Below are 11,730 nucleotides of genomic sequence, written 5' to 3'. Positions count from 1 at the left end.
CTGTATTTTTTTAATGAACCCACTGATGTAAGGGTATCATCACTATTCTCATCTCCAAACTCTGGCAAGGAGGAGAATGAGCGTTTTTCCCAAAACGGGGAACTAATGTCTAAAGCATACTATTGGTATAGTTACAGCTTTGCAGAATTCTTGAATGGTAGAAAATTGGATATTTTCAAGTGTATTTCAATCCATCTGGCAAAATTTGAGGTTTTTTGTGGCAACTGATATTCGAAAAAAAAAAAAAAGAATCTAAGGAGTGGATTTCTATTCAAAATACTTGACCTGAGTTTGCCTCTGTTCTGCAGAAAAGCACAAGTCTCTGAATCCACCAGAAACCATCCACAATTTATCAGAAACTTAAGCGTAAACAGACATATCCATTTTCTCTTCTGTATAGTCCAGCAGGGTCTCAGGGAGATCATAATTTATTCACAAGACGGTCAGCCTTACACCTTTCCACCGCTTTCTGGAGGACATGGAGAGAGTTGCATACTTGCCACTGCACCCCAGGAAGAAATCCTGAGTAGTAAAAGAATTACATAAATCAGCTCTTGATAATAGTCTGTAATGCTAACTATTGCATGGAGATGCTGAATGCTTTGTTTCTCTCTGAATTAGGTCTTTATGTGTAAATTGTGTATTGTATTAAATTTGGTATAAATGTACGAACGAACAAGTGTAAATAAATGATTTTGTGTAAACATTTTGTTTGATGTTGTCCTCTGAACTGTGTATAAGTTTAACAAATGAACAGTCTAAAAATTGGAAAAAGTTTATTTAACATGCATATATATTTTTAATAAATAAAATGCATAGATCTAGTTTTACTTTTTCCATCTTACAACAATAAACAAAGTTTACAACAAACATGATACTGATGATACTAACTTACAACAGAGGGGTGAATTTAAATGCATTGGTGTATGCAGTCCCAGAGACATACACTAGAAATACAAAAGAATATAAAATACATTTTAGGAAACATAACAACATTCTGATGAGAATCCCAATTTTCCCAATGTGCCTCAAGCGTCTCAAAACATTCCTGCGGAATCTCAAACCGTTACTTTGACTTTTCTACTGACACAAAATAGCCGTATCTCCACTTTGTTTGCACATTACCCTTCAGGTGATGAAATGTAAGACAACACAGCGAGACGTCTGGTGCACATAACATTTTTAACCAGTGGAATTATTATTGTAATAAAGTTGCACAACAGGGAGCACAGTAGGGAGGAAAACTGGAGTGTTGAGCCACACTGTCATTGACACCTTCGTGACGGGGTTCTGTGCGTCTGCCAGAAAACGAAGCTGACAGAAAATATAGTGAGTGACTGCTCTCACCACGAAGAAAAAAAAAACAACACACTGGCATCACTGCTCACACTCACACACGCACAGCTAGGAAAACACATTTTTCTTAAGTCAGTGGTGCATTTCAGGTTGTGAACCTTCCTCCGGCGCCTTACTAACCGTTCCTCGTAAATCCCACTGCGTCAGTAACAGACAAACCTGTCTGTGCAGAAGACAGGAATGAAGAGAAATGCTGATGGAAACGTGTTAGCTGTGGAATTGCCACCAACTGTAACCACAGTGTCCTTGATGTGTTTTCTATTTGCTTAAACTCTAATTGGGTTAAAAAAAAGTTTTGCAAATAAATCCTGGAAGAGAGTTTCTTCCTATGTGACATCGCTTCAAGGGCACAACTAAACAAGTCTGCCTCTCAAGTCTGGAATAATAGGAAATATAGTAAACCATGAAATAAAATGACACTTAGATGCAAAATGTGGGCTTTACTAAAGGAGACCTGTACTGGTTATTCGAAAACGCTAACATGCAAAATATGATGATTCTTTTCAAGAAATCAAGACGATGGTGTTCAGTTTTTACTCATTTTTACTCTTTATTTTATCAATTTTAATTGAATTAAAAACTCATAGTGCTACATTTTGGATACTCCTATTGCCTCTGTGATTCGAAAACCAAACTGTCAGTCTGCTGACTTAGCATCTTGGCGCAATAACCGTTTTTTCAAGACTTGCAGTACAGCCAGTCAAGCCAGTCAAGCCAGGTCAAGCCTTTCTTTTCTGTTAACAAAGCAAATATAAAATTAAACTATCATCAGACAAGATTGCAGTTTGGCGAATGCGTTCCTGTTTTTGCTCCCCACATGGATTTCTTTATTTGGGTGTAACCGAAGCCTGCTCAAATGCGATTGGTCAACAGAACTCGGATTACAAGTGGATTGTAAACGGAAAAAAATCTGTTCGGAGTTTTGGTAATTTATATTTGAATTATAAACAGCATTTGGAAGGATTTTCAGTTTCTTCAAACAGATTTGTTTTTGCTTGCTAGTGCATATCAGTGCAACAAGGCAGAGAGGCTGAGAGCTTGAGAACTGAGATGAAAAATGGTGAGATCCACTCCAATTACAGGGTTTTGATCAACAATGAAATGGAAAGTGCAAATGGCTCAAATCTGAAGGCAAAAAACTAAAGTGCACATCAAATTTACTCTGCAATATTTCCACTAAAAATCACGATATTTTCTTTTTAAGGAAGAAAAAAAAACATGAAACTGCATAAATCCACTACCTTTATCTTGCATCTATTGTGTTATCAAAAATCAACAATAACCTGCTGATTCTGCAGGTTAAGTGCCTGCGCATGGTTCTCCATCTCGAATGCCAGCAGCAAGAAAAACGCAAGAAACTCTCCTGGATTTGGTCCTGAGAATACAGCAATCCAAGAGAAACAAAACTGAGAAAATGAGAGATACGGCTTAGAAATGTTTTTGGACGGCTTGGGTTTGTGGAATAAGTCTCAAAACAAACTACATTAGGTTCATTACACAAGTCTAACAAATGGACAGGAGGACAAAGCACCTGCTCTGAGGTAGATCAGCTTTTCCGATCTGGAGGAAAAGGCTGTAAGGACAGATGACTTCTGTGCTTCACATAAACATTTCCATCCTCCAGCTTGACTTCATACACTTGTTGCTGCAAAAAAAGTAAACAAAGAAAAAGAAACAGAAGTTAGAACAAAACACAACTCCCTAAGCTACTTTAGGAGTAACCTTCCAAGTCAAAAAAACCCCTGCCTGTCACAACACACAGTTTGATGTTGTTTAGTCTAACATTTGACATGAGTGACATAAAGTGATGTATATTTAAATCATATGTGGAAAACGATGAATGTAAAAGAGGATAAAATGTCAAGCTTGATTTTTTTCATTGGAACAAAACAAAACAGAAGATCTCAAGCTGAACATCACCTTAACTCTATCTGACGAGCTTTGATTTTTATGTCCTGTCTATCAAAAACATGCCATCTGTCTAAGATTAAAGGATAATTGATGTGAATGCATCAAGTCTTAGTATCAGCTTTTAGTAAATGTTAAGAACCTGATATACATTCAGGTGCCTAAATTTACTGCTCCTACATGCAAGTTAAATAAAGTGATTAATCAACACTCCTTATAAAAAGCGTTTTTGGTGTAAAACTAAAGCAGCATTATCAGGGCACACTTTATTACTGACCTGTAGTGATGTCCCTGACTTCCCAGTCCTGAGATCAAAGTTATAATCATGCCAGGGACAGAAGACCTGCAGGACTCCGTCAGCCTCCTCAATGTCCCCCTCACACAGAGGACCGCCTGGATTTCCGCACGGGAAACTGTTAATAACCGTTTATTCTCATAACAATCCCTGCTGCCATCTTTATTCTAGAAAAATGCGATACTTTCATAACACTAAAACTTAAGACAGCAGGGGGCATGATGCTATTTCCCCTCTCAGCCTTCTCTTATTTTAACAGTTAAATCACCCACAGAGACATTTTCAATAGGCTGCATATAAAAACGCGACGTGACGCGTTTGCAATGTTATACATATAACTGCGCTCTAGTCTCGCGTTTTAAAGGCCCTGCTAAAGCTAAATCTAAGCGGGTATAAATGTGTTTTTGTTGTTGTTGTTGTTGTTGTTTTTACCGGAGTGTGAACAGCGAGCATCCATTGCGAAAAACTCCCCCTTCACATAGAAGAGGCAGACATCGGAATCATAGCCGAGAGAGGAGTGCATTAAACGGCAGCGCTTCTTGGAAAGCTCCGAGGCAGGGCCTATGAGTCTCCATGAAACGCCCCCCGTGTTTCCCTCTTCATCTCCGGAGCCAGAAGCCATAAAGAACGGCGAAATGACCTGTTTTTCTATTTTGCACTACTACAGGCCTCCCTTTTTCCGCCGGTGCAAATGGATTTGACAGATCGCTCTGTGCAAATATTCCATATTAACCACCAGACCGACTGGTACAACGCTCATCCGATCGCACTGACCTGCTACCATCCCTGCTGCAGCCTGCCAGCAAACCGCGGGACGCCGTCAAAAAAAGGAGACAGCACAGCGCACAAACACAGAGCTACATATGAATATGACTGTAGCCTAAATGATGAATGAGCAGAAAAGTTAGCCTAGGCTACTCGAAATCTGCTAAAGCTGTGCAGGCTATCCGTTAGAACTGCAGATGCTCTAAAAACAACAGCAGCAGCAGCAGCAGCAGCAGCTATTGGAGTTTAAAATGCAGATGCAGAAATCCATCACAAATGCATCTGTTGCATTATGAATGGGCGGTGATCAGAACCTTAATGTTCTTTGATTACAGTCTGTAACATCAGGTCGCTCTTTTTTTAGTCTTTTATATTCAAACAATGCACACACAAAGAAAAAAAAAATCCCATTATGGAAGCTTTCTTGGTGGCCCATTGAGTTTATTGGAAAACTTAAATTTAGCCTACCAAGTATTGGACATCTTCCAAAGGAGTGTGCTAAATGTGGAACATTAGTTTTTATGTACTGTGTAAATAGTTCGAAATAATTTCTGTTATTTGGTACAAAGCAGGTTATTGTTCCTTCACTGCACATTCCATACTGTGCTCCAGACAGGTATTTCTACTGATTATTTTCAGGTTAACTTTTTCCACGGTGCAATTTTCTTAACTGTTATGTCAGTTCTGTGATCTTGCAGCAGCAAACAAAGAACATATACAATTTAACCAAATAAAGACATTAAAACACATATAGAACAACTTTGGTCTGTCAGTTTAACCACACTGACAACCATCGTGTGAGTCCACATCAGCCATCTGTCTTTGATCAAAGTTAAAGGGCTCATGATTAACACTATGTACAAAGCTGACCTTTAGAGTAGTACCAAATTTGAGGTTTCTGTGATCTACAAATTTGTTCAAATGATAATGTGCAAAAAGCAAAAACGCACACATTAAATGATAACCTGCATTTTTTTAAACTATTATTCAAATTGTTTTAAATCACTTTATTGAGCCAGTAATTATGCAGGTGGTAGTTTTGCCTTTAAGTAATGTGCCGTAGTGTCTAGACTGGAGTGATGCAAAACAGAGGCCACTTGTTCTGAATCGTGATTTTGCGAAACTGACTCATGTAAGTGCGCAACACGAGTGAAGAGCAGAATAGCAATATTGTGAAAATGTGTCAGGGACAGGAAGAACTAATGGAACTGCATCTTGTCAAGAGTTGGTGCTCTGCGAATGTAGATGCAAAGCAAGGGAGAGCCAATGCAAAGAAATTTGAGCTAAAATGCATATGGAATGTGCCTGAAGTCACGATTCACCTCATTCTCCTTGCAGTTTAATATTTAAAAATATTACCAGCTGCCATTTATGAACAACTGTCAGTGTTTCTTCAGCCGAGTCATATCACCAGTTAGATTTTGTGTGCAGCCGTACTGAAAGATAAAGTTTGAGATTCCGTGTCAAGCAAACTTTCTGAATGCTTGCTCCTAAGAAATTGCTACGTTGTCCTCTAGATTACTGTAAAATCTGTACCTTTGATATATGCCTGGACCAACTGTGTATATGCAGTGCAAATAAAAAAATATCTCAGACATATTTACGCTGAATATTAGAAAGAGCAGTTGCCACCAGCAACTGCTGCTGGTATTACAACACACCCGTCACTCAAAGTAGAGACATTTCAAGCCTTAATAAAGTTTAAATTATTAAATTATGTATATATAAACAAAAATGAAACATCTGTATAATTATTATAAAGCGGGAAATGAGCCATTGAGAACAAATTCTTTTTGTGTGTGTTTGTGAAAGCTGTAAATTTCATACTTTAACATAGGATCCCGTAGGCTTTTACCATAGGCATTACAAAAGATGGAAAAGAAGTCAGTGTGCCTTAAAGACCTGCATCTTATCTCAAGGCCAGCAGATGGCGATAGTTATGGTTGCAAAAGACTAGGTCCTACAGAAGACTGTGGAAAAACGGCTTTCGCTATTGACCTGTAAACACTTTCCTGGTGGGTTTATGGGTTTAATCAGTCATTTTTTGTCATAGTGAATACAAAAAATTCTGTTTATTTTGTAAATATGGGTCAATTATTTTCAAAAAGGAGAATTATCCAGGGAATGCTCACTGGGTAGAGGCTCATTGTTTGAGTAACGATTGACAACACATTAGGCGGTACGCGAGCACTTTCACAATCAGACCTCCCCCTCCTCATTGTTTTGTTTTGTTTTGTTTTTTTTTTTTAAACTGAGAACCGTCACCAAGATGTTAGCATTGCAGAGGAACATAGTCGGAAAATCACTAAATTGCACTCCATCCAGCACAGTGCTATATATTGCCAACCAAGTCTAATTGCACTGTGTGAGTGGTGGTAGCTTCTACACTTTGCCTACTTCTACCTCTCTCTACACAACTGCTTGCCTATCGACAAGATGTTAGGTCAATGTTACCTCTGCTTCACCAATGTGTTTTGTTTTTCTGTGCAACACAGCCAAATCTTTTATACTGTCTGTTGGTTTTTTGCCTTCTTTTGGAACCAGCCTTTTTTGGTCAACTGTATTAGACAACTGTAGCTTTTTGGCATTTCTTAATGAATTAATTTTCTTTTTCATTGCCACTTTATGTTTAAAAGTGTATTATAGCTCTAAATTACATCTGTTTCTTTTTGTGACAGAATAGAATCATCCAGACACTACACTACAGTGCACAGCCTTTGCATGTGCTCCTCAGGAAGACTTTAAAGGACTATAACAGTTCTGACCGCTCATTCATTGTTTCTGCAGATGTCTGTATTCATGAGCGTGACTGAGTATAAGCTCCACCTTTGCAGGAACATTTAGAACAACAAGGGTGCAATATTATATGGCAAAGGTAGCATTTATATATTAAAAAAAGAGATTATTACCATTATAAACCATTCTGTACAACTTTCTAGCTGTGAACTATAAAAACTTTGTAAATAGGCTAGATATATTACACGTGAGGGAAGAGATGGGATAATTCTCATAAGTCTTCACAGTCTGAAATAAAATGGATGGAGAGTGTTCTTTGATTCTTTTTTCTCAATATCACTTGCAGAGACATTTGGTTTCCCCTTCTCTGCAAATTAAACTATAATTTAGACAAATGCAATATTTGTGTGCCATGTTTAAACTACAACTCACTGAGGAAGTAGGATATCACAGTGTATGATACTCTGTTATTCAGTCTGGCAGAAGACCAATTTATCTAAGCATGACTAATTAATCACTTCCACATGAAAACTACTGAACATGAAAAATTAAAACAGCATCACAGCTACAAGTTAATTTAACTTTGGGGATTGTTTAACAGTGAATCATAGCAGCATTTGTCTGGAAATACCCAGCTTAAAACAAAAAACCCCAAACCCAACATTAAAACACAGCTGGAAATAATTTGCCATGCTGATTACAGGTAGACTTGAGTTGTGCAGCCTCCACCTCATAGATTGGAAAATGACCAAAGGTGTTTATTTTCAACAGTGCTTCCAAGAATTACTTATTAAAAGGTTGGATTCCTAAGGTTATGTAATAGGTGGCAGAGGATTTCAGCCAAAAAAAAGCCACACAGTGAAGCGGGCAGTGTGCAGGTTTCAGGTGGCACTAACAAACTGACAGTCATAACCAACAGCTTTGCTTTGGTATGGAGAAAGGTGACAAAACATGCTGCGCTTATGTGGGGAATAAATTAAATAAGCTCCAAGTGATTTGAGTTTTTGGAGAGTAAAAAAATAACAATTATAGAAATGAAAATGATGTATTGTGGAAAGTCTGAATCAGTAGGCTGGATGGGCTTAATAAACAAAGCTGCAGACAGTGAGAAACAGGCTAAAATGATCGCAGGAGCATTCCACTGTCTATAAATTTCTTTGACTTCTCATTGCAGCACTTCGACCACTGGACAGTTTAACTATTTGCTTGGGGCAAAATTCGGTGTGGAGAAAGTCTGGCTCAGATGGGATTCTAGACTCAGAGTGGAGCCAAACCTCATCCATCATTAGCTTCATCTTGTCCACAACCCAGCACCCACCCTAGTCTAGTAACTCATCCGCCAAGGATGGATGGAAGACCAGCTCTCCAGCCAAGATGGTTTTCATTAGCTAAGCAAATGCTTAGCCCAAACCTAAAACACCACTCCCAGCTTTCTCTGCTCCTTATTTTAATAGAGCTTGTCATTCAAGTGTGCTTAAAGTGAGAACAGTGTCATTTCCTATAAAAAAAAACTCCTAAAATTTACAGTATAGCTTTTTTTGTTTGTGATATCCCCTATAACTGTGCAACCATTCAAATGCAAATCCAGACTCAGCTCTGATCGTTAGTGGACAGGCAACTGAAACCAGAGCTGACGCTTCAGCCAAGTCTCAGTCTCTGACTCACAAACCTGCATTTCATCCTGTGTTGTCCCATTTTTTAATGAGGTATTTGGAGACTCTTTGCTTCCTTGCTGTTAATTAGATGAGAAGGTCAATACTGCTCTCATATGTGTAATTTAAATTTTAATCTACTACCAGCAAATTAGCTTAGTACAAAGGAAATGGGGAAAATGAGCCAGGCTGGATTGGTCTGGAGATATATCCTCCAGTCTACACTTGAGCTGGGGTGCATGCAGCTGAAGTCGTGGCTTGATTCACAACAAGCAGGTGGCAACAAAATGGTACAAAGTCACTGCTGGTCAAAAAAAAAACAAAACGTCTGTCACATGATCTTAATGAGTTCAAAGCATGTTGGTGAATATTGTTACTTTCACTGTGAGTGAGGCTAACTGTTAAGCCTGTGTCCAGTCTTTAACATTTTATGTTTATAGTTTTCATATTTGCAGTCTTTTAATTCATTATTTGTCCATTCATTTACCCCTTCTTAAAAAAGAAAATATGCATAATTTACAAACATTCAGTCACTGCTTCAGACTGATGATTGAATTAGAACTGGACTTTGTGTAAAAATTAAAGGCCTAAAATGATTCAAACACCAAGAAAGACAGAGCAAGAGAGCTCTGATCAGGGTGTAACACAGTCTTAAGTCCAAGAACAGTAAATAAAAAGAAAACAGCCTAAATGGTATTTGGAAAGAAGCCACTCAAATCCTGAAGTTAAAGCAGTTGGATATTGGATCCTTTTTCAAGAAGGAAATCCTCAGCTTGAGGGTTGTGATGAAGGCAGCTCTGCACTCTCTGCTCCAGATTTCATAAAGGTTTGATGATGTTTGAATAAGGTTACTGCGGAGGCCACATTCTTGTTCTTTGATTTGTGTAACAATCATTATGGGTGCATCAGGGTCTTGGAAAACAGGATCATAGTCAGGGAAAAGTGTCTTTTGCTGCACCTGGATTGGTATAACAGTCTCATTCTTTGGCTGTCGTATTACCACGCAGAGCCATAATCAGATTTAATGAGACGAGATGGCTGCTCACGCCATTACAGATTTACAATATTAAACTGCTGGCGGCAGCTGATGCAGACTAAAGGCATCATTTGGTTTTACCCAAACATAAAGCTGCAGGAGGAAAGGAAAATGGGTGAAAGGCGAGTTAAGTCACCAGACCAAATTTTGGTCTGAATTGTGGAAACTTACAGAAAACAGGAAAATGAACAGGCTCTCTGTTACAACCACCCACCCACGCCCACGCCCACACACACATCCATACCCACACCCACACACAAAGGATGTGCACTAGATAGATACAAACTGAAAGCTTTATCTGAATTACTGATCTTTTAAGGCATGAAGTATTCATCATGTCAGTGATATCATTGGTGCAGAAAAGTAAAAAGCAGTTTTTATATGAAGAAAAGCACGCTTTTTATTTTCAAGTGATAACTATAACCAGATCATGGATCTTAAATAACAGTCACACTATATAATAGAGAGAGAGAGGGAGAGAAAGCGTCAAACCAATTTCCAAATGACATTACTTCATAAAGTGTGCCTTATTTAACTTCCAAAAAATCTTAAATCTTACTATGTTTTCTCCAACCGGTTTGTAGAGGAAAGACATAATTTAATTGCACTCGTGAGACAACAAGAGCATGACTTTGAGATGCTGAGTCACTCTCTGTAAAGTCTGTGCCCCCCACCCCCCACCTTCACCTCCTTACGTGTCTGCAGGAGAGATCAGACTGTGCTACATTCCTTCCTTCATGTCCTCAGTCCTGATTATATCCAGACACAATACATCTTGTTCTTCAAGGCTCCCAGCTTAGCACACAGACTGTTTGAGGTAGTAGTGTCTGAAGAGGGGAGGCAGGAGTTCACCATCTGAAATGTAGACATGTAGTTGTCATGGGGGTGCCTCTGTGATGATGATTTTACAGTGCACCATATGGTTTATGTTGAATTGTGTTGACATATGGTGCTGATTGGATAAAATAAAATCAGCTATACTTTGTATAGTTTTAGCCAGTGCTGAATTTAATCAGTCGGTGGCTGTGAACCAGAATATGGAAAATTGACATAAATCAATGATACTATGATTAGCAACCTGCAATCTGAGTTTGAGGACTCTACTGACATAAATTTCACCTTAATTAATGGGCTGAAAGCCAAATCATCAGGCGTATTAAATATTTGCACAATACCCAATATATAATGGATAAAATCAATCTTCAACCAATTGATTAAAAGACAGGTAAACATTGTGTCTGTCATGGATGAATGATAAAATGTAAACATCATAGGTCGCCAGATATCAGAATATCAGATGATCATTAAAGTCATCAGGATTCGTCCACTGAAAACCATGAATATCTGTAATAAATAGAAAGAGATATTTCTGTCCAGGCTAAAAGTGCTGTAAAACAGCATACCATTTGTCACCATCCCAAGTGGTATACTGCTGGCCTAGGGCAGGGGTTGGGAACTCCAGGCCTCAAGGGCCGGTGTCCTGCAGGTTTTAGATATCACTCTGGGTCAGCACACCTGAATCAAATGATTAGTTCATTACCAGGCCTCTGGAGAACTTCAAGACATGTTGAGGAGGACATTTAGCCATTTAACAACAAATTTGCCATGTGTGGAACTAATAAAGGTTACATTATCTTATATTAAATGAGCTGTGTTGGCCTTTTGATAAATTCTTGGTTTTGTCACTTCTTGCAGTCACATGCAAATACGTGAACACACGTTGATGTTATTCTAGATTTAGTGATCTGAATTCTGAACTCAAATATATCTAATAATCTTCAAGCATAAATTTCATTTATTTATTTGTTTGTTTTTGCATACCTGTTCAAAACAATAAAATATATGCACACTTTAACTTTCTTATTCATTCTTTTGACTAATGCAGAACATCCCACAACACACAGAAGCAGACTGTAATAAAAACAGGACCTTCACAAACCCATTTATACTGCTGTTAGAAGCATAAGCTACAATTATAAAGC

The 11,730-nt window shown here is 38.3% G+C and overlaps 1 protein-coding gene across 1 annotated transcript; it reads right to left on the bottom strand.

The window, feature by feature from the left end:
* Nucleotides 1–759: 759 nt before the first annotated feature.
* LOC146546495 (Rieske domain-containing protein) lies at nucleotides 760–4,556 on the bottom strand. The gene is made up of 3 exons (XM_085263932.1): nucleotides 3,992–4,556; nucleotides 3,542–3,657; nucleotides 760–3,001 (listed from the first exon to the last, which is right to left on the bottom strand). Exons 1-3 carry the CDS (start codon nucleotides 4,179–4,181, stop codon nucleotides 2,903–2,905), a joined length of 405 nt encoding a protein of 134 aa, XP_085120058.1. The 5' UTR covers nucleotides 4,182–4,556; the 3' UTR covers nucleotides 760–2,902.
* Nucleotides 4,557–11,730: the final 7,174 nt, after the last annotated feature.

The sequence above is a fragment of the Mchenga conophoros genome, linkage group LG23 (assembly GCF_057382185.1).
Source record: "Mchenga conophoros isolate Kocher_MC1m ecotype Shallow Benthic linkage group LG23, M_conophoros_male_GT1.1, whole genome shotgun sequence".
NCBI lineage: Eukaryota > Metazoa > Chordata > Actinopteri > Cichliformes > Cichlidae > Mchenga > Mchenga conophoros.
Note: the sequence above shows the minus strand (reverse complement) of the source record. Positions and strands in the feature narration are given on the sequence as shown.